This window comes from Colletotrichum acutatum (genome assembly GCF_030867785.1).
Source record: "Colletotrichum acutatum strain CBS 112980 chromosome Unknown BDZ83scaffold_19, whole genome shotgun sequence".
Classification (NCBI taxonomy): Eukaryota; Fungi; Ascomycota; class Sordariomycetes; order Glomerellales; family Glomerellaceae; genus Colletotrichum; species Colletotrichum acutatum.
In genome coordinates, this window is record NW_026849013.1 from 180,143 (window position 1) to 204,150 (window position 24,008).

Consider the following 24,008-nt stretch of genomic DNA (forward strand, 5'->3'; position numbering starts at 1 on the left):
TGCCTGCCAAATTCTCGTCTCTATTCCTTCCAACCACGTTGATTCAGGATCTTTTGCCCTCTTGACGGATCTGACTTGCCAAACCTTCTTTGATTTTTGCCATGTTCTCGTCGCTTTTTGGACGCGAGCGATCACCCGGCCGTAAGCCAAGCCAGGCTACATCATTGTGGCCAAGCGGCTAGATTAACCTTGTGAGAAAGGCAACGACCGGATGAGGCGCGAGATGACCAGTAACAGGTCTCACGTATGTGTCGCGTTTACGCCGGGAAATCACCAGCACGTCGGCGAAGAAAAGGCAGCTCCCTAGAACGGCTATGCTGGTTCCATCCCCAGCTTTGTGGTGTAATCAGCGATTTGGTCTTAGTATCCTCAGATCCACACCTCCTGCGCCTCCAGCTTCTTTGTCGAACCTGTGGCTCAGAATTTCCATCCCTGTCTATTCCGTCGTTCCGCTGCACCAAAACACTCCCAGTACGGGAAATGCCATCGACATATCCGTTTTTTTCCACCACAGCCTCCCCAAAAGGGCCCAGAGCCAGAGGTCACGGCTCGCCGGGACCGATAGACCACAGACCGGACTGCATGTGCACAGTCGCTCGCAAGCTATCAGGACGTGCTCAGCGGTAGCGCTGTACACTGTTCGTCAGAGGCGCTCGGGAAAGGGCCCATGCTACAGCCATCACTTGCGGAGCTTTACGTATCGCGGCGTCTTTGTGCGAGATGGTGGACCGTAGGTAGGTGGGGAGGGGGACCTGCGAGCTAATCTTCAAATCTAGTTGAGCCCGCAAGAATCTTCAGCCAGTGAAGGGTGCCATTGACGAAGCTAAAGTGGGAGAGGGAAAGGAAAAGCAGGCCTGCCATGCAATATGCTCTGCAGTATAGCAAATCCGCTCGATACACCTGGTCGACATGGAGAATTCTTAGGGCCAAACGTTCGTCGATATTCAATGGAGCTGGTTGGCTTATGGGCCGGATCGGCAACCAGATTCGAGTCCAAATACCCTGTTCCGTTGCAGAGTCGCAGTTAACCTCTGCCTTGCGCCGTTGAGCCGTCCAACCAGACAAGGGTACGAGCTCCCCGCTCCTGGTCAAGAACCCGAGCTACTTACGCAGGCGAACAGTAATAGACTTGTAAGTGTTGCGTGGACTTCTCACTCACCCACCCACTCACTACCAAACGACGCTCGGTGAACCGCTCTTCCTGTCGCGGACTCGAGCTGTGGGCTGTGGCAGGCACAGAGATGCAGACCAGAGGCAAGGCCAGCGCAGAGAGACCGTCAGACAGACCGCACGACATACGCAGGATAAAGGGCACATTGGATTAGAGTTTCCCTCTCGTAACGATTTGCCCCTCCACCTCGACTCAGTCACCCCCCGGCCCCGTCCCCCGTCCTCCGTCCCGTCACCGTGACATGAGCTTGGCGACGAAACAGCCTTTTTTGCTCTTGTTTCCTGTCGTCACCTTTGTCTGGGGATGATGCACTGCTAAGGTAGTCAATACCGATACCGTTTCTTCCCTCTCGGGACACTGCAGAGGAAGTCCTCCGGTAAGGTGTCCGTCTCCCCTTCTCCTCAGTTTTTTGCCCATTTGGGGCTTGGCTTGTGCACGCCCGGACGGCGGGCATACTGTACGTCTGTCTGTCTCTCACTCACGAATCCTTCAACTCTCCCTTGGCTCCCAAGCCGAGACCACCATAGCGGGCGTACACATTTCACGTAGACGCTGTTTTCCGAAGTGTGTGTAGCTAGCGGTCTTCCAACCGTTTCTTCTTCGAGCATCTTGAACTTTTTGGAATACCCTTCCCTGTGGCTTGCACCAAGGGCTACTACTCGAATTACCTTCTGGTACCTACATGGAGCTATCCTCTAGGACATTTGCATTTTTCAACGCCGTCACTTCTTCACGTCCAGTCAGTCCTAGTAGGTACTTGAAAGTGGCGTTTTCCGAGTCAACCAGCTGTGACCGGTCTTGGACCATAGACTAGTAGCTTCCTACCAAGCATAGCCAGAGCCAGAAACAAACGCCTTTGATCTCATGCTTAGTGGGCTTGGTTTTCTTACTATCACTTATCCAGCTGGACCACTTCGCCGGGTACATTCCCCTCGAGCTAAGAATGAGAAGCACACACCCAAAAAGAGAGGAGGGAGGAGAAGGGAAAAAAGCCACAGGCGGATGAGTCTATTCTTCCCCCTTGCCTCTAGCGTATCGGTCACCCCCCCTCCATCCTTGTAGCAGCATTGGGCTTGCTGTCTGCACCTTAGCTGCCCCCATCCCCCTCCCGTCCCTGCACGCACGCTTCGATCACCTGTTGGACGAAACTTAAAGACGGTTGTGTCCCCCTCCCAGACATTGCGAGACGAAGTGTAGCTCGGACATCAAAACCGTCGATCCCTTTACTCTAGCGTTCCCGGTTCTTGCGGTTGCGCTTGGTATATAGTTCTTCTGTCCCCTTTGGAACAGCCCTTCCTCGCACCGGACCCTCCTCCCATGTTCGAAAGATCGTGAATCAATAATCCATATCCGACTCGAAATCGACATCACATTCTCCGGGGACACGATGGCTCCGGCTCCAGAAATGAATGCCCGGGCGAATCCCGAAGGCCTACACACATCAGAGCCCGTCGGAGGAACGGTGATGAGCGTCATCATCTGCCTGGTCTCACTCAGTATCATCTCCGGGTTTTTCGGTTGGTGGCCTACGGATCACAAATTTGGTGGAGCGGCATACTTACGAAGAATGAACAGTTCAAAGAGGCACAGTATTGAGAAACTGGAGGAGGATACCTTTCGTGGTCTGGCGTGAGTATTTGTTCTTGTGGTTGGCGGGTATCTGCGATGCTAATGAAAATCACAGTCGTGCTCGCCGTTTATATCGATTCGTACCTCTTCGTCTTCGTCACAGCGGTTCTCCAATTCGCTCTCGGTGTCAACAAGAACGTACAAATTTGCGACGGTGCAATCCTACTATGCCTAGTTTGCTATCTTTCGACAAAAGTCTTGATCTATCTCTTCCTTGTCGAGAAAGCAGTACGTATATCGAATCCACGAGGCAAACCAAAGGTCATAGCTAACGCTCCAAAAGCACATTATCAGAGGAGCAACGAAACCGAGACTGCAGTCCAAGCTTTACCTGTTCAACTCGTTTGGCATGCTTGGCGTCTACGCAGTCATTGCTATTCTCAACTTTATCTTGTAAGCCAACGCCGAATCATCAGTACCAAAGTCCACAGCTAATACCAGAATAGCCGAATTACACGAATTGACGACGGACAATGCTACATCGGGATGCAAAAGGTCTCGATGATTCCTCTCATCTCCTTTGACGCCGTCGTCAACGTTTACCTTACCATTCTCTTCCTCATTCCTCTCAAGAGTAAGCCCAGCCAGGCGTTCCAACAAGCCAGTCACGCAACTATGAGGCTAACTTATCGCAGGTCTTTACTCATTCAAGCATTTCCCCAAAACACCTGCAAACATCCGACTTAGAAGCGTCGCCCTCCGCACTTTTGTCGGTGCCCTGTGCACGCTTACCAGCAGCATTGTGTAAGTTGAGCACACCTTTAACTTAAGCTCAAGGTTTCTGACTCGCTACAGTAACTTGACCGTACTCATGGTCCTCAACGGTGAGCCCGGTTGGGTCTGCCTAATGTGCTGCAACAGCGACAGTATGTCCACCACCCTTCTGACCTTATCCTTGCGGTCATAGCTGACCTCCCTCTAGTCCTTTTCTCTGCCATTGTTGTACAGTGGGTTACTTCGAAGGATAACCAAGCCACCATCGGCTCGTCAAGCGGTAATTCCCGAGGCGAGCCGTTCGTTGAAGACTTCCGCCGTCCGGACGGCGCTCCCTACTCGCCCCACATCGCACCAAGCCAGAAGCACGTCATGGGCGATGTTGGCGAGATTTCGCTGGACAGCCGACGCTCCAACTCTGCCACCAGCGACGACAAGATTTCGTCAGAGGGAGAACGTACGCGCAGGACATCATCGGCCGGGTCGGTGCCTGTGAGCGGTGTCTACGTAACAACCACGATCAAGCGAGAGTCGAAGCCGACGCCAGCCGTGTTCGAGGAGATGGATATTGAAGAAGGGTACGCGGAGTCGAACAGGTCAACTCGACCGATCAGCGGGCGCGATTCGGACTTTGACAAATACGCCGCTGGCTCACGAACGAAAATCACGGCCGGAAAGCGCTAATGATAGGAGGGGGGGTTTTACTATCACAAGGGCGAAACCAACTGCATTCTTCTAGGCGGCATCACTTTCCATTCCGACCTTCATGGCGCGATTAGGGGAACAAGAACCTCATGAACAACATCGTTGGGGCGTAACTACGGCTTTGCTTTTTCTGGGCTTGGACTGCCTCCTTATTGGGGGGTACAGGACGACTTTTTTTTTCTTTTTTTCTTCCAATTTTTTGATATCATACCACGATGGACACCATCGGGAGGGCAACCTTTGTCATATTTCTCACCTTTACACACTTATATACACATCACGGCTTATGGGTAGGCGGTACACGGATTCTGGTCTACACATACCTCACGGACGAGCGGTTACTTCATGACGGGAACTGGCAGAAGTTCACATACAGGGTTTGAACTGTCTTCGGTGCTGAGAAGCATGATACTAGTCATGAGCTTTGGGTTACTATTGCATCAAAGAGAAGGATATATCACAGGATTCAGGATAGGCCAAAAAAGAATTAATTGGTCTTCATATCATACCTTTGAACGAACGAATCGGCAGGCCTCGTGGAGAAACAGAGATGGGCCATGTTACATTTTGCCGTATTCACAAACGGGCTTAAAAACACGGGAATCTCAATCCTAAACTAGTCTCAATATTTTTGATGATTCCGCACCTACGTACAGAACTTGTATTTTGCCCGTGATCCCATTCAATATTCAGTAGTCTCATGAGTAAAAATCCCATCTTGAGGTGAATGGACATCTGCCGTCCTGATGTGATTTGCCAGCAAACCGAACGATTGTGGCAAGGGGTGGATTCGAGGTGGGGGAGGGGAGGGGAGCACAACATTCGCCTGCTACAGAGGTAGAGGAATCTGGATTCTCGAGCTAAGGCACGACTTGCAGATCCGCCACCGCTCAACCCCCGTGTCTGCCACGTTGTTCTCGACACGATCTGGGACTTGGGTGGATGGGTTGGGCTGACGTGGATTTGATTGGAGTGATTCAGTGTGTGTGTGTGTATGTGTGTGTGCTATCTCCTCTCCAAAGGTAGGTATCCGTACACACCGCCAAATCTGCCGAACAGGCTTCTACGGCCATTCTAGTGAAAACCTTGGGTCTGGATTGGTTGTGGTCCGTCTTGGTGTACAGTTGTAAAGTTGTGACCAACCGTATTTCTAAGTCCGACATACCTGACCGCCATGTGTTTTGTGTCACACAAGGCCACCCCGATGGGAAGGATTTTCCAAAGCCCAAAGCCCAATGCAAGACGCAAGACGAGAAAGAATCCCGAGTGTGCGGGCGTCGGAAGTGTCGCCTCTTTGATCCCACGTGGGTTTCGTCCTGGCGAAGCTGTGCTCTTCTTTTCATGTGGTTGGATAGGAGGGATGGAATGGGTGTGCGGCGTCCCGGTTTCCCTCGTGTGAGGGCAGGAAGAAATTACAACCATGTGGTTGGACTGTCAGAACATCGGAGTCTCACTCCGTTTGACGCCTTCCTACCCTATTTCCTTGTTCGAGAGAGACGTTTCTTCATGCGTGCGTGTATTTGTGGTTTCTGGGGGTGGAGGGAGAGCTGAGCTTGGCTTGGCTTGGCTTTTGGGAACTCCGTGACACGTGGGAATTTCCTCGGTCTTACCCGTCGCCTCCCATCCCCTATTTTTGACATGTTTGAGAAGGGCGCTGAGACTCTCGGGATTCCATCAAAAGATTGAGCTGGCTGTGTAGGCAAACGAGAACAAGGACCAAAGCTCCAAAACGCGGGTTTTCGCGCGCTATACTGGCCCGGTTCGCGCAGGTAAGATACCAAACGGCCGCTGGTGGCCATTGAGACCGACCCGCACAGAGTATCAGGTTCCCTTCAGCCTATAATCGAGATCTCGTTTGGTGACAAGGCCCCATAAGTCATGTTAAACTACGACTCCAGAAAACAGACCGGGAAGGCTTGTAGTCTCCCCGGTCTTGGCTCTTTCCCGCTGCCTCGCACCATGGAGCGGTCCCTCTTCCATCATCATTCTGTACGGACAACCTCCCTGGTCGCAGGATGGGGTTTCCTGTTAAATAATACGGGGGTCTTGCGGAGGAGGCATCATCCATGATTCGAAGCAAAAATCCTCGGAGCATGCTGCTTTGGGGCAAAACAAGAGGCAGCAGCAGAAGCAACTATTCCCTCTTTTTGAGTCAACAAATGTCAATAGAGTTGATTTCCTGACTCTGGGTGATGGGATTTGGAAGGCTGCTGTTCCTTGTCCCATACACCATGGCCCGAATAGAAGAAACCTTATAGCCATGGCGTACCCCTGCCTTGCCTGCTAAGCTCCTTCCCGGAATTCTGCTCCGTTGCTACCCTACGCTATACTGCCAAAACGCAAGAGGCACCGCCTGGCTCCCGCGACTGTAGAGATTGTATGATTTAGACTCCTGGGCCGCACATGTTTCTCGGGATTTGGCTACCGCTATCCAGCATAACGTGGCAAAGGTTCCTGGCTAGTAATCTACTGTCTAAGGGGAGCAGACGCCAAAAGGGAACGAACGTGCCTTTTCCCGTTCGCGTTTCTGTGAACATGCTTGTGTCTCAAAGTCTTGGCACGGCCAAATACTTGCATAGCATAACAAGGTTAAAGGACTTGTGGAGGAAGAGATGAGATGGATTTGCCTACCGTAGTAGGCAGGCGTTGCAAGTGCGAGGGAGCTGCAGGCATTTTGTTTCCGCGCGTTAAATCTTTCGCCTAATCTTCGCAGATTCTTCTTACTTGCCTACGCCCGCAGCGCTGCTTTCTATTCGCCGATCCGGTATGCGTCTTTACAAACTCCCCTCGGACTCTGTATCCAAAGCACGGGTAGTAGAGTCCGTTTGACTCGTTGAATTACTCCCTTGGGATCCATGGCGTGGGATCCACGGAATACGTAAAGATAGAGTTCTTAGTTTAAGGATCTCGTGGTCCAATGTCGAGAAGGATGAACATGAAGAATTACGGTTTCCTTCTCTTTCTACATTGGTATTTTCTCTTTTTCTCCTCTTCTGCTTTATGGTCACTGCGTTCCTTGAGGTCGTCATCGGGCAGTGATTTTGAGAGGCCCCGACTACGATACTTCAATATCGAGTTCGAGCACACACGCACGTGAATAGTGCAAGCCACGGTACTAAGGCAGCTTTGAGGCGAACGGATGTGGGGCCGCAGCACGAGACGAGTGCGAGAGGGAGCGGAGCATCGGAGAAACTAAAGATGGGACAGAGTTGTGAAGTGCATGGGATGGCGCTCCAGCAGGCATCTCGTATCTCGGAAGACTCGTGTTGTCACGTAGTACAAACCATCGAATTGAGTAAGTCCATGGAACACTACGCGGAATGATTTGAGGCTGACCCTACCATGACCCTGCCCAGGAATGATAGAGCCGATAACCCGAGACTCCTTCCTGGCGGGTGGTAGGGTTACTAGTAGGAGATGCGGGAAAAGACACGGAAAGACCGTGGAGACGCTTTGTTCACGTAAGGCGGTACAGGTGAGGGGGGGGGGGGGGAGGCGCAAGCGAAAGGTGAAATTGGGGGATAAAAGATCTCAGATACCGAGAAAGGGAAAGGTCAGATCTACGCGACGCACGCTTCCTTGCACATGCTGTTGGGCTAATGTAGACCGCCTCGACCACGTGTACAGTTGCATACAACCGTTCAGAGATCGAGATCCGTTGTCTTGCGTTCCGCGGGAGCTAATTGACTGGCTGAAGAATGAGGGGCAAAGTAAAAAGGTTCCCCTCCATGAGATGAGAGCGACGAACCCACGGCCACATTTAGCTGACGACGCATTGAAGTTGCTCTGGGTAATCATACACTCTGAAGCACCAAATTAGAAAGAATATGAGAAGGGGTATGCAGGTATTGGCATAAGAACATCACGAGATATGGCGGCAAACCGGCTGCAACTGCAGCTAGTAGATAAGGGTACGTCAGGTCAGCCAACTATGACATGTGTAAGGTAACCCCTCCACGCGGCACCTCCATCACCTCATACACATGCAAGCGCTGGGGCCATCGCATCTCCGTCTCATTGGACCTTCCTCAACTCCAATACTAGCACCGAGAAACCCAATTTTGGGGTAATCAGTATCATGTCTGCACATTCCGTAATCTAGGCGCAGCAAAGCCTACCTTCTTTATGCATCTTTTCCTCTCAACTCTCCTGCCGCTAAGACTGCCATGTCTCCGTCTGCGGCCTGGCTTTCCTCGTGGGCAAAATTCATGGCACAATGGCAAAAATTAGGTGATGAAGACTGAAGGTCTTTCATCCAGACCCCACTTTGCGCCGCCGGGCCTATCCCCACATCACGGAGAGGACCGAGAGACGGATATCCACCAGGAAGCCGGCTCGGTTCGGGTGTAACCAAAGGTTTCCGCACCCGTTCCCCGCAACGGTTCAGCCTCTTCCTTTTCTCGAGCAACGTATCCGTATCCTGAAGCTTAACTCGAGCAAAGGTCTAAGCTAACGGCCAAGAAACGGTGTTTTTTTGCGTAACCTGCCCACAATTAGACCTCCACGAGTCATGCCAGCCAGAATACCACTTACACCATCCCTTACCCCTTCCTCTCTCATCCCATCTCGTCATAGGCCCAATCCACCCTCAGATCCTTGAAAGCCTATCAAAAGTGCGTTCAGATTTGCTCTCAACAGCCAATCCAACCCTAAGCTCTAAAACCCAGGCCAACCCGTGAACCATATCCCGACCCGACGCAACTCTACCGCACAACGAGACTGGGCTTCCTTTCGCTCTCGCCCTTGGACTGATTCAGACATTACAAGAGTAAGGGGTTAGTTTTCTACTGTTTTGCCTTGATCCGATGATTGGATCGTAGTTTGCCCGTCCGGATGTCGAAGCCGGGGGAGACTTTCTACTCTCCTATGATGTGTCCCCCAAAAGCTATGATGCTCGTTTTGAGCAGTTTTTCTCCCACAAGCTCTAAAAAGAATCTCCACCAATCCCTTGGTCTTCTGGGGTAGGTGAGGGTTTCTAGCAAGGGTGACAAGAGTGGTATACTGATCTTCTACGGATAACTGTTTTCCACGGGGCCCCTGCGCCTGTGATCTCGTGCTCCCCCTCTCTCCGTGCAAGTGGCTCGTGAGAAAAAACTCCTGTAGAGCACAGCCTCATCCCGTTACTCACCAACTAAGTTGTCGTCTATTCAAATGTCGTAAACGTATTGACGCAATGCAAGCTTGCTCGTGTTATTAGCACCACACGTGTGTTTGTAGATAGCCTTTTTCGGCGTAAAGCCCAAGTTCTAGTTGAATGAGGCTAGTAACGCAAATTTCTAGAGTAACCAAGTGCGTTTTGCCCACCATGGAAGAATTATAGTGCTCGATGGACTGCATCTACATTACTCATTAGAAGCCAGTCTATTTCTTCCTATGAGATTTCTCCTGTCATCCGCATGATGAAGCAAAATCGCTCCCACCGGTCCACCCACGTATCTCACAACCCTCATCGCCGACATGGACCACCCAAAGGAAACGAAAACCTCCAAGCAAAGTAGAAAATCTCCCTTGCATCCCATCGTCGGCATGGTTCGACGACGCCACCGTTCCGTCATCCCTTCTTGCTCGATTCATCGGCGATAGTTCGTCGGCGCTGAGACTTTTTCTCTTGCTCACTTTCCCACCCCTCCCCCCCTTTTCCCCTCTCGCCTATTCACATCATGGTGATTCCAGTCATGTCGGCACAGAACTTCACAGATTCGGCGGTGGCAAAGGGAGAAAAAAACTCCATCTCTCAGACATGGCAAAGTCGAGGGGCACGTTGCCGCCAAGGAGTAGATCGCGATCTTTCGTTTTGAGTTTTCCTGTCAACCGCCAGTGGGGTTTCGCGAACTCGAGGCTTCCCCCCTTCGTGAGCTGTTACATATGCAGATTATCATTTGCGAAGCTATACCAAACTTATTGTGAACAGAACTGGGAACTTGGCGGACATCCTACATTTCTCGGCACCTTACATCACCAGTATAGTTTACTGACGTCTCAGCAAATATTCTTTTCGAGTCGGCTCTGACATGTTCAGCTCACAGGAACACTAGGATATGTGCCACCCACGTGTCCTCTCGCAGGTACCTCTAGAGCAGGGCGAGGTTACGCTCGCATGTCCGGCCCATTCGGCTGTTCAAACACCATCATCACCACCATCACCTCACCCAAAACATTGACAACACAGATCCAAGAGTTTATGAATAGGATATTCCGAAATCTCTCCATTTCGTCTCGTCCTCCCCATCTCCCCAATGACCAGGTGCCGAAGAAAAACACTTTTTCTTCCTACACCATCGCGGGTTATTGACACCTTCGTATTTGGCTGTCATTTCGTGCACCTCTTGCAAATGAGACGAGCGTTCACTACGGCAAGGAAAAGTTTTTAACACTTTCTGTGCGAATTTCTCGGCTCCGAAAGGTAATGCAAAGAAAAGAGGGCAAAATCTTGGCAGCCTATGAGATCCAACGCAAGGTAATTATGTTTTCCCCTTTGGTCTTCTCGCTCAGACGGGGTCACGTCGAAATTCAGATTGCCGCCTTTCTGTAGACTTTCTTACTGCGTCAATAGTCTTAGCTTGGATCCAAAAGCGTGAGGAGCCCTTCCGCTGAATGGAGGGTTTTCATTCCCCATCTCGAGCTTTCTCAGGCTTCTTAGGTGAACCGTCAAGAATACATTCTTTTGATACGATATGTGAGATGGGGTTGCACCGGGCTGCGTGGGGCTCTCGCATCCGGTATCGTCTCCTAGCTTCAACACGAGCTGAATGCGCTCCCGGAATAAAAGCCACTCAGGCGAGAATCAGGCGCGTTCCGAGACTGACGTGAGTACCTTAATTCACGAACTGATTAATTATCTACGCGGACATCACAGCTTGACGCTCACAGATTCGATCGAAGTCGAAGATAAGCCGGTGGCAAAGCGGTGAACAGTTCTTCATCTCAAGGTCGCATACAGAAGCCGCATCGAAAGGGCAGCTGACATCATACTTGATCACCGAGCGCATCATAAGCCGTACCTGCCCCAGACCTCGAATTTCCCTTCTTGTTTCTGGAAAAGTTCAATCCTCATGAGTGTGATTCACTCTGCCGCCTACCGACTCAGTTTGCTTGGCACCTTCTCTTAATCTCCTCATACGCGCGGAAAGAGTTCAACATCCATTACATCGCTAAGAGAACGAGTAGCTCGGCATAGAAGACTTCGCGCCCCCATTACCACCTCACTCTACCTGTAGCTTTTACCCGTGTCTCCTTTCCCTCCAGTCAGCATGTGTCATCAAATCCCGCGGTGAAAAAAAGCTTCTTCATCATGGGAGAGCTCTGGCCTACGTAAGAAACGCAACACTTTGTTCTTCTTCTTTCCCACAAAGGCAAGGACAAGGAGTCGAGTCTGGGACTCCCGGGCTCCCGATCCAAACGCACGGGCGTTGTGACATACCCCAGGTGAAGCTTAAAACCATATTCCGTACACCGTATTATACCGTGTTCAATCGTGTCGTAACGGATTGTGTCCTCCCTCGTGCTGTGCATCTACTTTGGGCAATGGTTAGCCGGTCGGAACTTGTGTTGTCGGTGAAGGAGGCATGCTACTGGGATGGAACGTGACAGGCGGGAACATTCAACAAGGCCTCTCATACTACGAGTTCCATTTTGCTTTGCATCAGATAACCTAGTTCCTGCGTCCGTTTCACGGAAAGAGCCGTCAGTCTGACTATCGAGCACGTGAGCAATTACGGACAGGGTAGACTGCGAAGGCAGAACGGAATTAGTCAGGGTAGGATGAAGTGGCCGTCAGCATAGACGATGAACCTACCATCAAGGTATGTCCGGACATACGTTCTTCCTTGGGTCACCGCGTAACGACATCACAGCATGGCAGGCAAGGTTACTTGAGAAACAAATCATAATGTGATAACGTGGCTTATGCAGCCTGGTATTCCATGTGTTCGTAGCTCGTGAGTCTATCCTTTTAGTCCTCGTATGGATCGTCCTGGAGCCCGTTTCCCCTTCTTATGAAAAAGTCCGCAAACACCATTGTCGGGTATACCCAGAGAGCCAAACCCGACCCGAAATATCATCCAGTGGAGAAAGTATTCAGCGAGTGACTACCCCTGAATGTGAAAAGCGAAAGTCCCGAAAAAGACAAAATGGTTAACTGTATGTACAGCAGAAGAAAAGAGAAAGCGTTTATTCACTTTCAGAAAGTGGCCCGCCCGAAAATCCCGGTGAACCAAAAATACACACTTGCTGTCCCTAGTAATTGTGTGCCAGAATCGAAGAAGTCAACCGTTCCTGCTTCAAGCAGCTTAGGCGGCGGCGGCGTAAGTCTGGCCAAGGGCGCTAAGGCCAGAGCCGGAGTTGAGAACGCCGTCGGAAGCCATGAAGTAAGAGTAGCGGTCGAGGTACGACAGGCTGTCGAGCTTAGGAACGTTGGTAGAGACGAAGCTGGAGATCTCATCGGTGGTACCGAAGGGAGCGAACTCGGTCAACCAGACGGGCTTGTTGCCACAGGCCTCGTGGACGGCCTGAAGGTGGCTGAAGAGGGTGTCGGCAGCGGTAGAGGGAGAGTACCAGTGGGTAACGCAGAAGTCGTAAGTGCAGCCGGCGGTGTCACAGGCAGAGACCCAGGCCTTGAGCCAGTCGAGACCCTGGCCAGCAATGTTGCTGTTGGTGATGGCAGGGGCTCCGATCTGGATCTTCTTGCCGTCGGTGGTGGCGTAGGGGTTCATGTACTTGACGTGCTGGGCAGCAGCATCGGCGGCGCCAAGGTTGCACTGAGAAGGCATGTCGCACTCGTTGAAGCTCAGAATGTGAGTAGAGCCCTTGCCGATGGATGCTTTAACGTTCTCGGCCCAGCGGGCGGTGTGGGTGTCGATGGGACCCCAGAGCATGGGGACAAAGTTGACACCCGTGGCAGTGATGCCGTTATCAGCAGAGTCCCAGTTGTAGGCCCAACCGCAGTTGGTGCAGGCGCCAGTGAAGAAGGCGTTGACCTTGGTGGGATCATTGTAAGCGACGCCACGCTTTCCGACGGTGGAGCTGGAGCTGACGACAGCGGAAGCACTGGCCTTGGCAGAAGAAGTAGAAGGCGCAGCGGCAACAGCGACAGCGGCCTCAGAGAAGGCCTCGGCGACAGGAGCCTGGGAGGAGGACTTGGGAGCGACCGACTTGATGAGAGTGGTGCTGGGGGTAGCGTAGACCGGGGTGGGAGTGGGAGTAGGGATCACGACAATCGAGGTAGAAGTCGTGGTGGGAGTGTACTGGGCCTCGGGGGCCGCAGGCTGAGGAGTAGGAGTGGGAGTGGCGGCAGGGACCGACTCATCACCGCCGACAGTGACGGTGACCCATTCGGTGACCACGTCAATCTTCAGCTCGCGCTTGTCCTGATGAAGGTGGCGATGAGCGTTGAAAGCCATAGCCTGCTCGATGAGGGCGAGCGAGGCGGCGCCGACGGAAAGAGCCTTCTTGGTGTACATCTTGGCTGATTTCGAGGGATGTTGTACTTGTGTGAGGGATTGGCGAGATTGATGATGTGATTTGTCTTGATCGAGGAAGGTGCTTGTGAGAAAAGCTGTTAATGATTTCCTTCTCGATGAGGTTGACAAAGCGTGAAGTGCCGGCCTTGGAAGGAGGGTGAAGAATCACTGGATACACAGAAGGAGTGGTGTATTTGTTGCTGGTTGTTCGGTCTGTCAAAGACACGAAAAATGAAAGTGGTGTGCGGTTGTTGTTGGTGAATTGGGTTGACAACGAACTGCTTTTGTACGCAAGGGTCGAGGCTGGCGACCGTTGGTGAAGGAATGTGTTGTTGACTGAAGAAGGGACAGGCAAACCGGTTGGTGTGAGGAAGGGGAAACAACAAGAGGAGGGAGAGTGTGGGGGAGGAAGGGAGTTTAAGAAGGCAAGTGACTGGGTGCTGGGGAGGAAACAAATTCAGGCAGGGACGAGGGAAGGAAACAATGGGAAGGTGAGGTCGGCTGGGAGGAAGGAGCGTGGGAAACGATCGGTTGTGGGCAGGTAGGAGGCACATCAGATGCAGGTGCGGTTGGGATGCGGGAAGCAGGTGCGGACTGTGGATCCCGACCCATCGGGCTTGCAGAGACACTACGCCAGCAAAAGACACCACCCATGAAAGGACGGCTCCCAAAGGCCCAGAGGTACGACTCTGACTGGAGCCAACGGGGCTGATTTTCGATTCACCACGAGGAAGGAGGGAGTAGGTACGAAATGTCGTGGCGACCCCTTCCTCCGTACCTGCCTATCCGCGCGCACTAGGAGAAGCAGGGGGCAAGCGGGCCGGATGTATCGCGCTTTCCGGGAAGGGATGTGGTGCGGTAGTGGTCGCTCCTGCCAGTTACAACCGTGGCAGGTGGAGCGTGCCCATGTTAGGACAGTCGTCTTCCTGAAGGAGTTACGTACCTCCCTGACTTGCGGCCCTTTTTGGTCGTTGCTGTTCGTGTCGCTGTCGAGGTTGACAGCTATCCGTAAGATGACCCCGTACACAATTCAACGACTTCTCTTTGCTGGACTTGCATGAAAACCCGTCTCCATACGTGGTCGCTCACACGTGATCGATATCTACGCAGTATCGGTAACTGGATGGATCTGAAAGTGGAAACTGCCGCCCCCCGGGCAGTTCATCAGAGCTTTTTGTCCCATTGCTTCGTCCGATTTCCTGCTCAGATTTTGGTTTTTTAATGGGGGGATCAGCGACTCACAGGCCATGCTTTTTTTTGCAGATCCTGGCCAATTTTGTGGTTCCTTCTTGGCCCCCCTGTGGTCTGGACACTCTGGATCTTCCTAGACTACACTGACTCTTTGGCAGACGGGAGAGGCACTCAGCACAACCGGGATGGTGTGCTGGCGTTGCGTCCTGATGACAGATGATTACCCAGGACTTCCACGACTCTGCAACCTCGATCCCCTCCAAAAATTGCTGCCCGGAGCGGAGAAGCCAAGGAACTGCCGTGGTGATTCGTGGGCTGGCAGCATCAGAGACATCCACAGTGACATAAGACACATTCCAAGCAGTTCAGTCACCACAATTCAACTCAATGCCATTGTTCAACTGCCAAGGATCGATGTTCCACCGCCAACGGTCCATTTCCTTCTTCCAGCTATTTGGGCTCTATTCCTTAATTAATGGAGTCTCGGTTTCACTGGCTCCTGGCTCTCCAACTCTCGGGCATTGGTAAATTGACCAGATCCAGCTTCAATAGCTAGTTGAATGGTGCCAAACGAGGGAGAAACGGACAGTCACATCTGGATTGTTTTGGGTTGCCGCCCACTCACACCTCAGCGACGGACTAGCGCTCGCCTACGGACTTTTCGCCCTTCCACTACTGATGCTGGCCTGGCTGGCCCTTTTTGTTTTTCTTGGCCAGCTTCTCAGTGACAGCGAGCAGCGAACAGCCAAGAAGAGGGGAGGGGGAAAGGTTTGCTGCTTGGAACTTGGAAGAATGGCCCATGGGAGAGCCAACGGCTGAGCGGCGAATGGACCAAGAAGCGCCATTTTCACCCCTGGCTTATGCAGGAACGGGGGGGGAAATGCTGCAGGAACCGGCACCACGGCGCAACCTTGGAAACACCGGGCGCCAAGGATACGTCGCTCGATACGACCTCATCTCGTATCTTTTGCGTGCCGTCGCGGCTAAAAGATACCTCACCACAATAGTCCCCTTCCTTGCTTATCCCCTCAACCGCTGCCCCCCCCCCCTTTCTCCATCCGACCCAGTCGTGCCAGTCAGCGGCTGCAAGAGGTTGATGCACGCACTGGCTGGCGAGGAAGGCACAGGTGGCAGCCGATGGTAGGTGAGAATCAGAATGTCGTTTTGTTCCTACCATCACTTGCTTACAAGCACACAAGTTACGGAGTACATCCGTCGCCTTTTCAACCGTTGAGTTTAGCACTTTAGGCTCGACTGGCTAGCTGCGTTGCTGAGTGCAACATGAAAGCCTCGACGTTTCGCTCAGGTCAGTGGTCGAGTGCCTTATCTGTGTCTCCGCCAACATCTTAGTCGCTCTGCTATTGATGACAGTTTCTTGCTGCAGAAAAATCCCTCTCTTTTCGCCTCCAACACCAAGTCACTATTCTCCAATATCGTCATTATCGCCTTGGCCCCCGCTCCCTCTCCTCCCTCGGTCGAACTCCATAGCCCATGGCTCTTTCATGGCAAAGGCCCTGCGCCTGCCATCACCACGGAGACGTCCAAAGTTATCACCGTCGGCCAGAGCAAGACTGCCGCCGGACATTGCCGCTCGGGAAAGCCCCTTCGTCGTCTCGCTTGCCCTTGTTGCGTGGCCCTCAGTGAGAAGCCTCGGAGCCAACGAGTCACCCTCCTTCGGGGGGCTTCTTTGACGACTGCGCGGCGCTGACCACGCCCCCGATACTGACGAGTCCTTCAGACTGATTCGTCCCAGTTGGCCTAGCGAATGGCTTCGGTGGGCAGGGCGGGCCCTACGACGACTGTTCGTGTCCCGTCCCGCAGCGCCCAGCATCAGACGAACAAAGGATGACAACGGTCGACTTGGGACGGCAGCCCCGCGCTTGGGGCAACCCGAGGGACTGATGCCATTGTCATGGGAGAATGGGCCCAATCCGAGCCGATTATTCGTGTTAGCACGATAAGACCCGCGCTTTTGACCCGTTTCACCACTTTGGGCTGGCCCCACGTTGTCGTCGTCTTGACCCTTTTACGCCTTTTCCTCTTTACGGCTAGCCAGTTACGTGGAGCCAGATGGATCGCCAGGGAAAATCGACCGCGCACCAAGTCCAAACTCTCAGCGCGGGAGATGGAGTCGACTCAGGGGATTCCACGACTGTTCGACAGCGTCAGACCCGGGAGGGCCAGCAATCCGGGCAAGCCAGACCCAGGGCGCCGGCTGTGAAACCCTAAGCGAAATGAGCTTCCGCCGCCACGGGGCACACGTCCAGCGAATCCCATCCATCAGAGCACCATTTCACTCCAACACAACGCCCATTTTGGCACTTCACTTCCACATGTTTGGCCCTTTTCTGACAGCCGCCCACATTCCTCGCCCATTCTGTCCCGTTACTTCCCTGCCGCCACGACAAAGAGCCGATGAGGCCAGCGGCCAGCCCTCCGGATCATCCAAAGCTTGTTAATCGAGCAGGATTTCGTCCTCTTCCAGCCCAGGGCAGGACGTGCCGGGATGCGACAGCCAGGGCTACACTGCGCCACGCCGAAGCTAGAGCCTCGGAATGTCACCCGGCTCCATGACCCGGGACTGCCATGCCGGCCGCTGTCCTCCATCAGGGCAGTAAATACCGTTCTGGACGCTCAGATCATTCGAGCTCACTGGCAGTCTGCCAGGCTCACTGGCTCTTCAGAGGCTGAAGCCGACTTCCACAGCACGCGACTCAGAGCCCCGGCCCGCGCAAGGTCCGTCAATATCAGTACACGAGGCTTTGCACCTAAATAGTACGATTCATCACAACGTACGTAATCATTTCGGCACTGCCAACCGTCTAGCTCTGCTTCTTTGAGTGTTGTCAACCCCGCCCGATATCATTAAACGCCGGATAGTTGCACCCACGATCCGAACAGCCGACCTCGAGGGTCGCCCAGTGAGCGAACGCATTACTTTCATCCGATGTCAATCTTCATTAAGGTTGTGCTGTCTCATGCGCAAGAACAAGCGCAAAGAGGATCCGTACAGACTAATGTTTCCATAATTCTCACTTTACGGTCACTCTAGCTCCCTCATACTGGAGTCTGGCGCATTTCTACCCGACATGTGTCTTACGGAAGACCTGCAGGTTGCATGCTGCAAGCCACTCCAGCTTGCTTACATCAGCTCTGGGTATCTCTACGGTTTTCGTTTCAGTCAGGGTTGGTTTATTCCTGTTCATGTGCTTGTCCTCCCACATGTAACAGTGTTGGGTCAACTGCAGCTGTTGACATCTATTCAAGTCTGCTCCTGCAGGATTACATGCACCTTGGCAAATAATCCCGCCAATAAGTCGGACACACTTATCCGTCGATTGAGGTCAGCTCAAGGACGGCGGCGTGTCCATCCGCAGTCTGGTTTGCTTGCGACATCGAAACAGTCCCAAGCGTCCTCTAACGGCTCAACCGACAGCCATGACGGTTTAGTAGTTGACACCAAGGAGACTCGGCACGTCACGTAGCCGAATGATTATTTGCTTTGATTGGCAGACATGTTGTTAAGTGAACTGTACTGACTTGTTTTTTAGATGTGACAAGGCCTAGCCGATGCACCCTATAAGAACCGCGTGCCCGAGAAGCATTTCTCTAGGCAAGAAATAGACACTACCCAGCTCCTTGACATCAATCTTCCATAGGCGCCTCTCAGCATTGATACTCGACAGATGATTTCAGTTCTGAATCCTCAATGAAGTTGCCGAGATTGAGAACCGAGTTTGTTGATTCCTGCCTAATGTCTCCTCATTTTCATCGGTGGTACAGCCAAATGAATCAAATGATCGAGTGCAGATCGCCCGCAATCTCTACATTTTGTTTGAAACACTCTCATCTTGGAGGTAAGGTAGAGCGCGGCAACTTATTCCGATGTGAGACGTAGAGGAGAGCGGGCGCTCCATCTCACCCCATCCCGGCAGCCGTCCGTTCGGAAGAGGCCCAGTTTTCGGCATCACCAACTTCATCACCAACTTCATCACCAACTTCATCACCGGCGCGGCGAACTGAGGCTGCACTCTTTCATTTTCACATCAAAGCCCAGACGCTGTCGTTCAGCAAATGGGAAGAGACTTTTTGTGATCTCCTCAGACAGCCTTGCCAAGCACAGCCTCCGAAACGCCAACATCAGTTGCGATTATTGATGATCGGCAGCCAATGGCATCTGGCAACGCTTGATCTAAGACTTGTGGCGGCCTATCGATCGCCCGACGCCCTGCCACGATGACAATCTTCGATGCTGCCACACGTGACATGGCTGCCTTGGCACCAGCTTGAGCTGAAAGCGACGTCAATTCATGCAGATTGACCGTTGAAGTTATTCATACAAAATAAACCTTTCAAATCGTCTATAGTCAAATTCGCACACTGGCTTTTAGGCCCTGAAGCACTCAAGCAGCCAAGTTTGCATCATCATGAGCATTACTCCTTCATCACTCCCTCTCATCGCAGCCGCCCCAAGCTTTAGTGACTTTGACTATGGGGCCTTCTTCCAAGGTGAAGACATGTTACTCGGAGAGGTGAATACGCATTCGAGCGAGACACTCTCCGAGTCACCCACGACCAGGACCTCCGCTTCAGGGCCAAGCGGAGAAGGTTCGTCTCGCCACGGTCCCGCTCAGAAGCAGCGACTTGAGAGACGAGGGCATACCAAAAGTCGTAGAGGGTGCTTCAACTGCAAGAGAAGGCGTATCAAGGTGAGAAAGAAGTCTCATCGAGTTACCCTCGATGGTATACTGACGTTGTATATCAAAGTGCCAAGAGACACATCCATCATGTGGGCATTGTAACAAAATGGGCTTGAAGTGCGAGTATCCCAATGCTCCAATGATTGTACACCAAGTATGTCCATTACAATATATGTAATCCAAATGTGTTATCTAATGCACTGTAAACAGCCGCAGCATCAAGTGCCGCTGTTCAGTCTGCAAGATATGCGGTTCTTCCAACATTTCATGCTACAATGCTACCCTCACCACCCTATAGGTAACGAAAACATCTGGACCCATGAGATTCCGTGCTTGTCTCAAACCGTAAGTTCTATCGGCCGAATCAATAATAGACCTACTAAACTTATACAGAACGAATTCCTCATGCACGCAATCCTCGGAATGGCAGCCTGCGACCTTATGAACGCGGACCCGAGCCTCCTGGCATTCGCCATGGCGCACCGCGTCAAGGCCATAAAAGCCATCAAAAAGTCTCTCGCCGAACTGCCGAAGCAAACGGGCACGACGCCGGACCACGCCAACGCTCTGATCGCGACGTGCTTCGCGCTCACGTTCCAGTCTGTGACGTTTGAGGACGGCATGGCCGAGTACATGACCTTTATCCGCGGCATCCTGATCATCGGCACGCAGATGTACATCAATGGCATCAAGCCCATCTTTGTGAACTTGATGGGACAGGATTCGAGCGCGGTGCTGGAGCCCAAGATGGTGGATCTGCCGCTGATTCGGACCGAGTGGGCGGACGGTGCTGTCGAGGCGATTGGCGGGTTGAGAGGTCTCTGTCGGGATGGGGTGGAGGTTGAGTATTTTGAGCTTCTTTTGGATATGGCGACGAATCTGCATACTTCGTCCTGGAAGGGTACGTTGTTCTCCCAACATCACGGAATCCCCGGCCTATCCTCCCTTCTATGCTACTATAACCTGAATACTAACAAACGATTTCGCCCGAACAGCGTATCAGACACTTTCGAAGCACTACGGCTGGTGGATTCAGCTTCCGCACGAAAAGTTCCAGCGTGTCATCGATATGAACTCGCAGACGATGGTCCTCCTGGCCAGCCACTGGATCGCGCTGAAGCAGATCATGGCCACGGTAACCAACGCTGAGCACGAGTGTCGCGAGAAGGCGCCACCGAAGGAGAGCGCCGTGGATCTGGGTATCATTCGGTGGCTTGGGTACCTCAATAGGCAGGTCGACCATGAGCACTTGCTATACAATCGGTGGCCTTTGTGGGTGGAGGAGCAGCTCGAGCAGGACCTGACCTTTTTTGGGAAGAAGTTTTGAGGAAAGCTTTTGCTAGCGGAGGTTCATGTGCAACTGTCTTTTACGACGTCTTTATTCATTTTGAAATCTTTCCGACCTATCGAGAATTTTCAAGACTAGTCAATCTGCTGTCAAGATTGCAAATAAAAATGACCAGAGTGTTTGACAGACATCGCATCGTATCCGCAAGAGTGAACACGATACATCAAGTCCATCCCGTCCGACCATGTGACCATTCGATTGAGAACCTTATTCCTTTGGATCAATATCCACTTACGGATACTCACAGACGAACGCCCCAGATAGACAAGCATAACACACCCCCTGAGGAACGAACATGGTCGGCAGGAGAGAAGAGATCTTGCCGATCCTCATCAGCAGGGCAAACGATCTCGGTGAGTGCCGTTTACAGCCCCACTCGTCACCGCCCGCGCGGCACTGCCCCTCCCCCTCCCCCTCCAACCACAACCACAAGCGCACCGCCTCCGGTGGTGGCGTGCATGATTGGACGGTTTGGACAAAACGAGGAATACGACGGACCGGAGGTGGGGCCGTGCAAACCAATTGGCATCTGAGAGGATGACTGACGAGGGGCTTGTATGGACGACAAATTCGGGCTGAATAATGCCCAATTTGTTGTCGATTCTTGAAAAGGTACCAAGGAAGCAAGATATGCGAGGAATACGGTGAAAGAGCACACTAAGTGATGTGGGGGCGGGGGCGGCATTTGTTTCGAGGCATCTGAGCCTTCTTGAAAAGTGAAGCTTTCTTGGTCTTGGGGGCTGACAGACTGACTACCTTCACTCAACTTGGTCACCGCAGGTCTTATCTCGAGAGCTTGCTGCGCATCTTACGTCTCGACTTTGAGGATGTATTTGACGAATATTCATTGGTCAGAGAACCGTGAGGCGAAATGATGAAAGATTGAGTTTTTGAACTGGTGGAAAGTCCGCACAGAAAAGTCCGCCGTCGTCGCATTCCTCGCATTCGACGAATTTTGATGGCAGTGTCTTACTAGGCTTTTCTCGCAAGAGATTTTGTGAGTGCGCCTTCCGTCATATTGCACTGCATTGAAGGAAGTCTCGGGACGCATGAGGAGGATAAAGTCAAGGGGGTTCCTTCCTGGTCAGAAAACAAGACCTCGGGTGTTCCACATTGCCTTCCTCTTATTCGCGACGTCCCTAAAACATAACTATCTCGTCTTGCCTTCAAAATAGAGCCATCTCTCACACAAGTACCACATTCATATGAAGACTAGCATAGCTGTCTGGTTTCACCATGTCGACTACTATCGTTGCAGACGAACTGCACGCTGTGCCCAGTAATTCGTCGTTGCCCACATACTCCTCAGCAACAGGTATCGAGCTCGCAGATATCTCACCATCAACATCGTCCGATTCCAATCCAGCACCACCCGCCTACGATCAAACAACAACCGTCATCCCGCGAGACGCGGAAATCGTTCCCAGCAGTGATGGTGGCTCAGAACCCTCTCCCTCAGGAGACGCCTTCACTCCTACAGTGCACTTCCAGATCGAAACCACCGGAAAGCAATGGCTTTCGCTCCCCATTGGCACCCGGCCCGACCCAATCGCAATCTACCACGTCGAAGCGGGCTGCTGGAGCGCGGAATCCGTTCCGGCGTACGTCTCCCTCCGCTTCTCGCGCAATGACGGGAGCTGCCACCTCCTAAGGGGTGACGATACGTCTCAGACACCCATGTGCACGACACTCTACCGCTTCGGGCCGGGAAAGCCTCCCATCTTCCGACCGTCTCAGGCCCTTAAGCCGTTTCACGCACCCACGCCTCCAGCCTCTTCTGGTTCTTCTTCGACGGAGGTATCACTCCAAGAAGAGAATGGTAATCGCGAGCCGGATGTGGGCGCCGCAGACCTCCAAATCGTCTCCAAATCCCTCGCCTCCCGCACCCAGATCCTTAAGACGCCCCTGGGAACCTTCCAGTGGCGCTACGCCACGCGCAAAGAACGCGCCGCCGTGCCTGGCGACGATCAGCTACTCATCTGTGAGCTCGTGCAGACCATAGCACTGGCAGGCGGGAAGAAGACGGAGGAGAGCAAGACGAGGATTGCGCAGTTTGTTCGTGGCAAGGAGACGAGGACGCGGGGGACTGGGCGCACGACGGCGGGCAATGGGGGCAGGTTGATGCTCGATGTGATGAGGTGGGCTGACTCGAAGGACGGTGGGAGGGAGGCGGTGGAGGTGCTAGTTGTCGCGAGTTGTGTCTGCATGTTGAAGAAGGAGGTCGATCGGAGGAGGATGCAGCAGATGATGATACTTGCGGCTGGAGCTTCCGGAGGAGCGTAGTAGTGATCCCGAAGCCCTGTTCATCATCCTGTTTGGTGTCTGTCTTCTTTGTAGGGTAGATAATATCCCCGGAAAAATCACTAATGCTCCCCTTGGCCATTTTATTCCCAGATTGCGACCACACTCGGTTTTGTGGAGGATCACAGATGATACATAGAGTTAAGAGGGGCTGATATGGGGATCCAAAGTCCCGAGAATGAAGCGCGGTATGTTGCGATTGGCATCTGGGGAGATGCTGAGAAGGAAACTAATGAATACACTGGGAGAGAGAAAATGCAGGCTGCAAAAGGTAGAGTCGGTAGGATGGCTCGAACTCAGGACCCTCAAAAATAGATAGTCACCGGGGGTCGAAATCCTTTGTGTTTCCTTGCAAGTGATCAGTCGCAACTACTGCGCAAGAAGTCTCCTCATCCGATGGTGCTAGGAGAGGAGAATAATTCTCACATGTACCCAATGAAACCGGTGCCTGTTTCCTGAGTATACACTGGCGTCTGTGTATTCGCCGTTTCTGGGAAAGCCTGAGTGTACATCTACTGATCCTACGACCTTTTGAGAGCACGACTCACCTCGTCCGAGCCGAATACTTATCTGAATACCGGCTTTGAAGAACGAATGCTGACGTTCATTCCAATATTTGCTCCCGATTGCAAAGTCATCATCGATCTTAGTCTGGTCTTGCTCAACCTCTCCACCTATAGACGACTCCCTTGCCCCAACACATAACACGTTATTACCTGAGCTCCAAGGAGTCGATGGATCAATAGCAAGTTCAAAATCATAATCAATCGGGCAAGCAGACGAGCCGTGCA

The 24,008-nt window shown here is 52.5% G+C and overlaps 4 protein-coding genes across 4 annotated transcripts; 3 read left to right on the forward strand and 1 right to left on the reverse strand.

The window, feature by feature from the left end:
- Positions 1-2,396: 2,396 nt before the first annotated feature.
- On the forward strand, positions 2,397-4,381 carry BDZ83DRAFT_150121 (uncharacterized protein). The gene is made up of 8 exons (XM_060501320.1): positions 2,397-2,688; positions 2,747-2,800; positions 2,856-3,028; positions 3,084-3,193; positions 3,247-3,374; positions 3,436-3,544; positions 3,596-3,666; positions 3,723-4,381. Exons 1-8 carry the CDS (start codon positions 2,559-2,561, stop codon positions 4,196-4,198), a joined length of 1,251 nt encoding a protein of 416 aa, XP_060368171.1. The 5' UTR covers positions 2,397-2,558; the 3' UTR covers positions 4,199-4,381.
- Positions 4,382-12,507: 8,126 nt separating this feature from the next.
- Positions 12,508-13,677, reverse strand: BDZ83DRAFT_570991 (glycosyl hydrolase catalytic core-domain-containing protein; the record flags this gene model as incomplete). The annotated part of the gene is made up of 2 exons (XM_060504368.1): positions 12,508-13,314; positions 13,366-13,677. The coding sequence occupies 2 exons, from the start codon at positions 13,675-13,677 to the stop codon at positions 12,508-12,510; spliced, it is 1,119 nt and encodes a 372-aa protein (XP_060368172.1).
- A 5,618-nt stretch (positions 13,678-19,295) lies between these two features.
- BDZ83DRAFT_717262 (C6 zinc finger protein) lies at positions 19,296-20,895 on the forward strand (the record flags this gene model as incomplete). The annotated part of the gene is made up of 5 exons (XM_060511930.1): positions 19,296-19,577; positions 19,636-19,722; positions 19,779-19,913; positions 19,962-20,469; positions 20,564-20,895. 5 exons carry the CDS (start codon positions 19,296-19,298, stop codon positions 20,893-20,895), a joined length of 1,344 nt encoding a protein of 447 aa, XP_060368173.1.
- Positions 20,896-21,770: 875 nt separating this feature from the next.
- On the forward strand, positions 21,771-23,279 carry BDZ83DRAFT_150358 (uncharacterized protein). Its single transcript, XM_060501321.1, has 2 exons — positions 21,771-21,913; positions 22,128-23,279. The coding sequence occupies exon 2, from the start codon at positions 22,153-22,155 to the stop codon at positions 23,197-23,199; it is 1,047 nt and encodes a 348-aa protein (XP_060368174.1). The 5' UTR covers positions 21,771-21,913; positions 22,128-22,152; the 3' UTR covers positions 23,200-23,279.
- Positions 23,280-24,008: the final 729 nt, after the last annotated feature.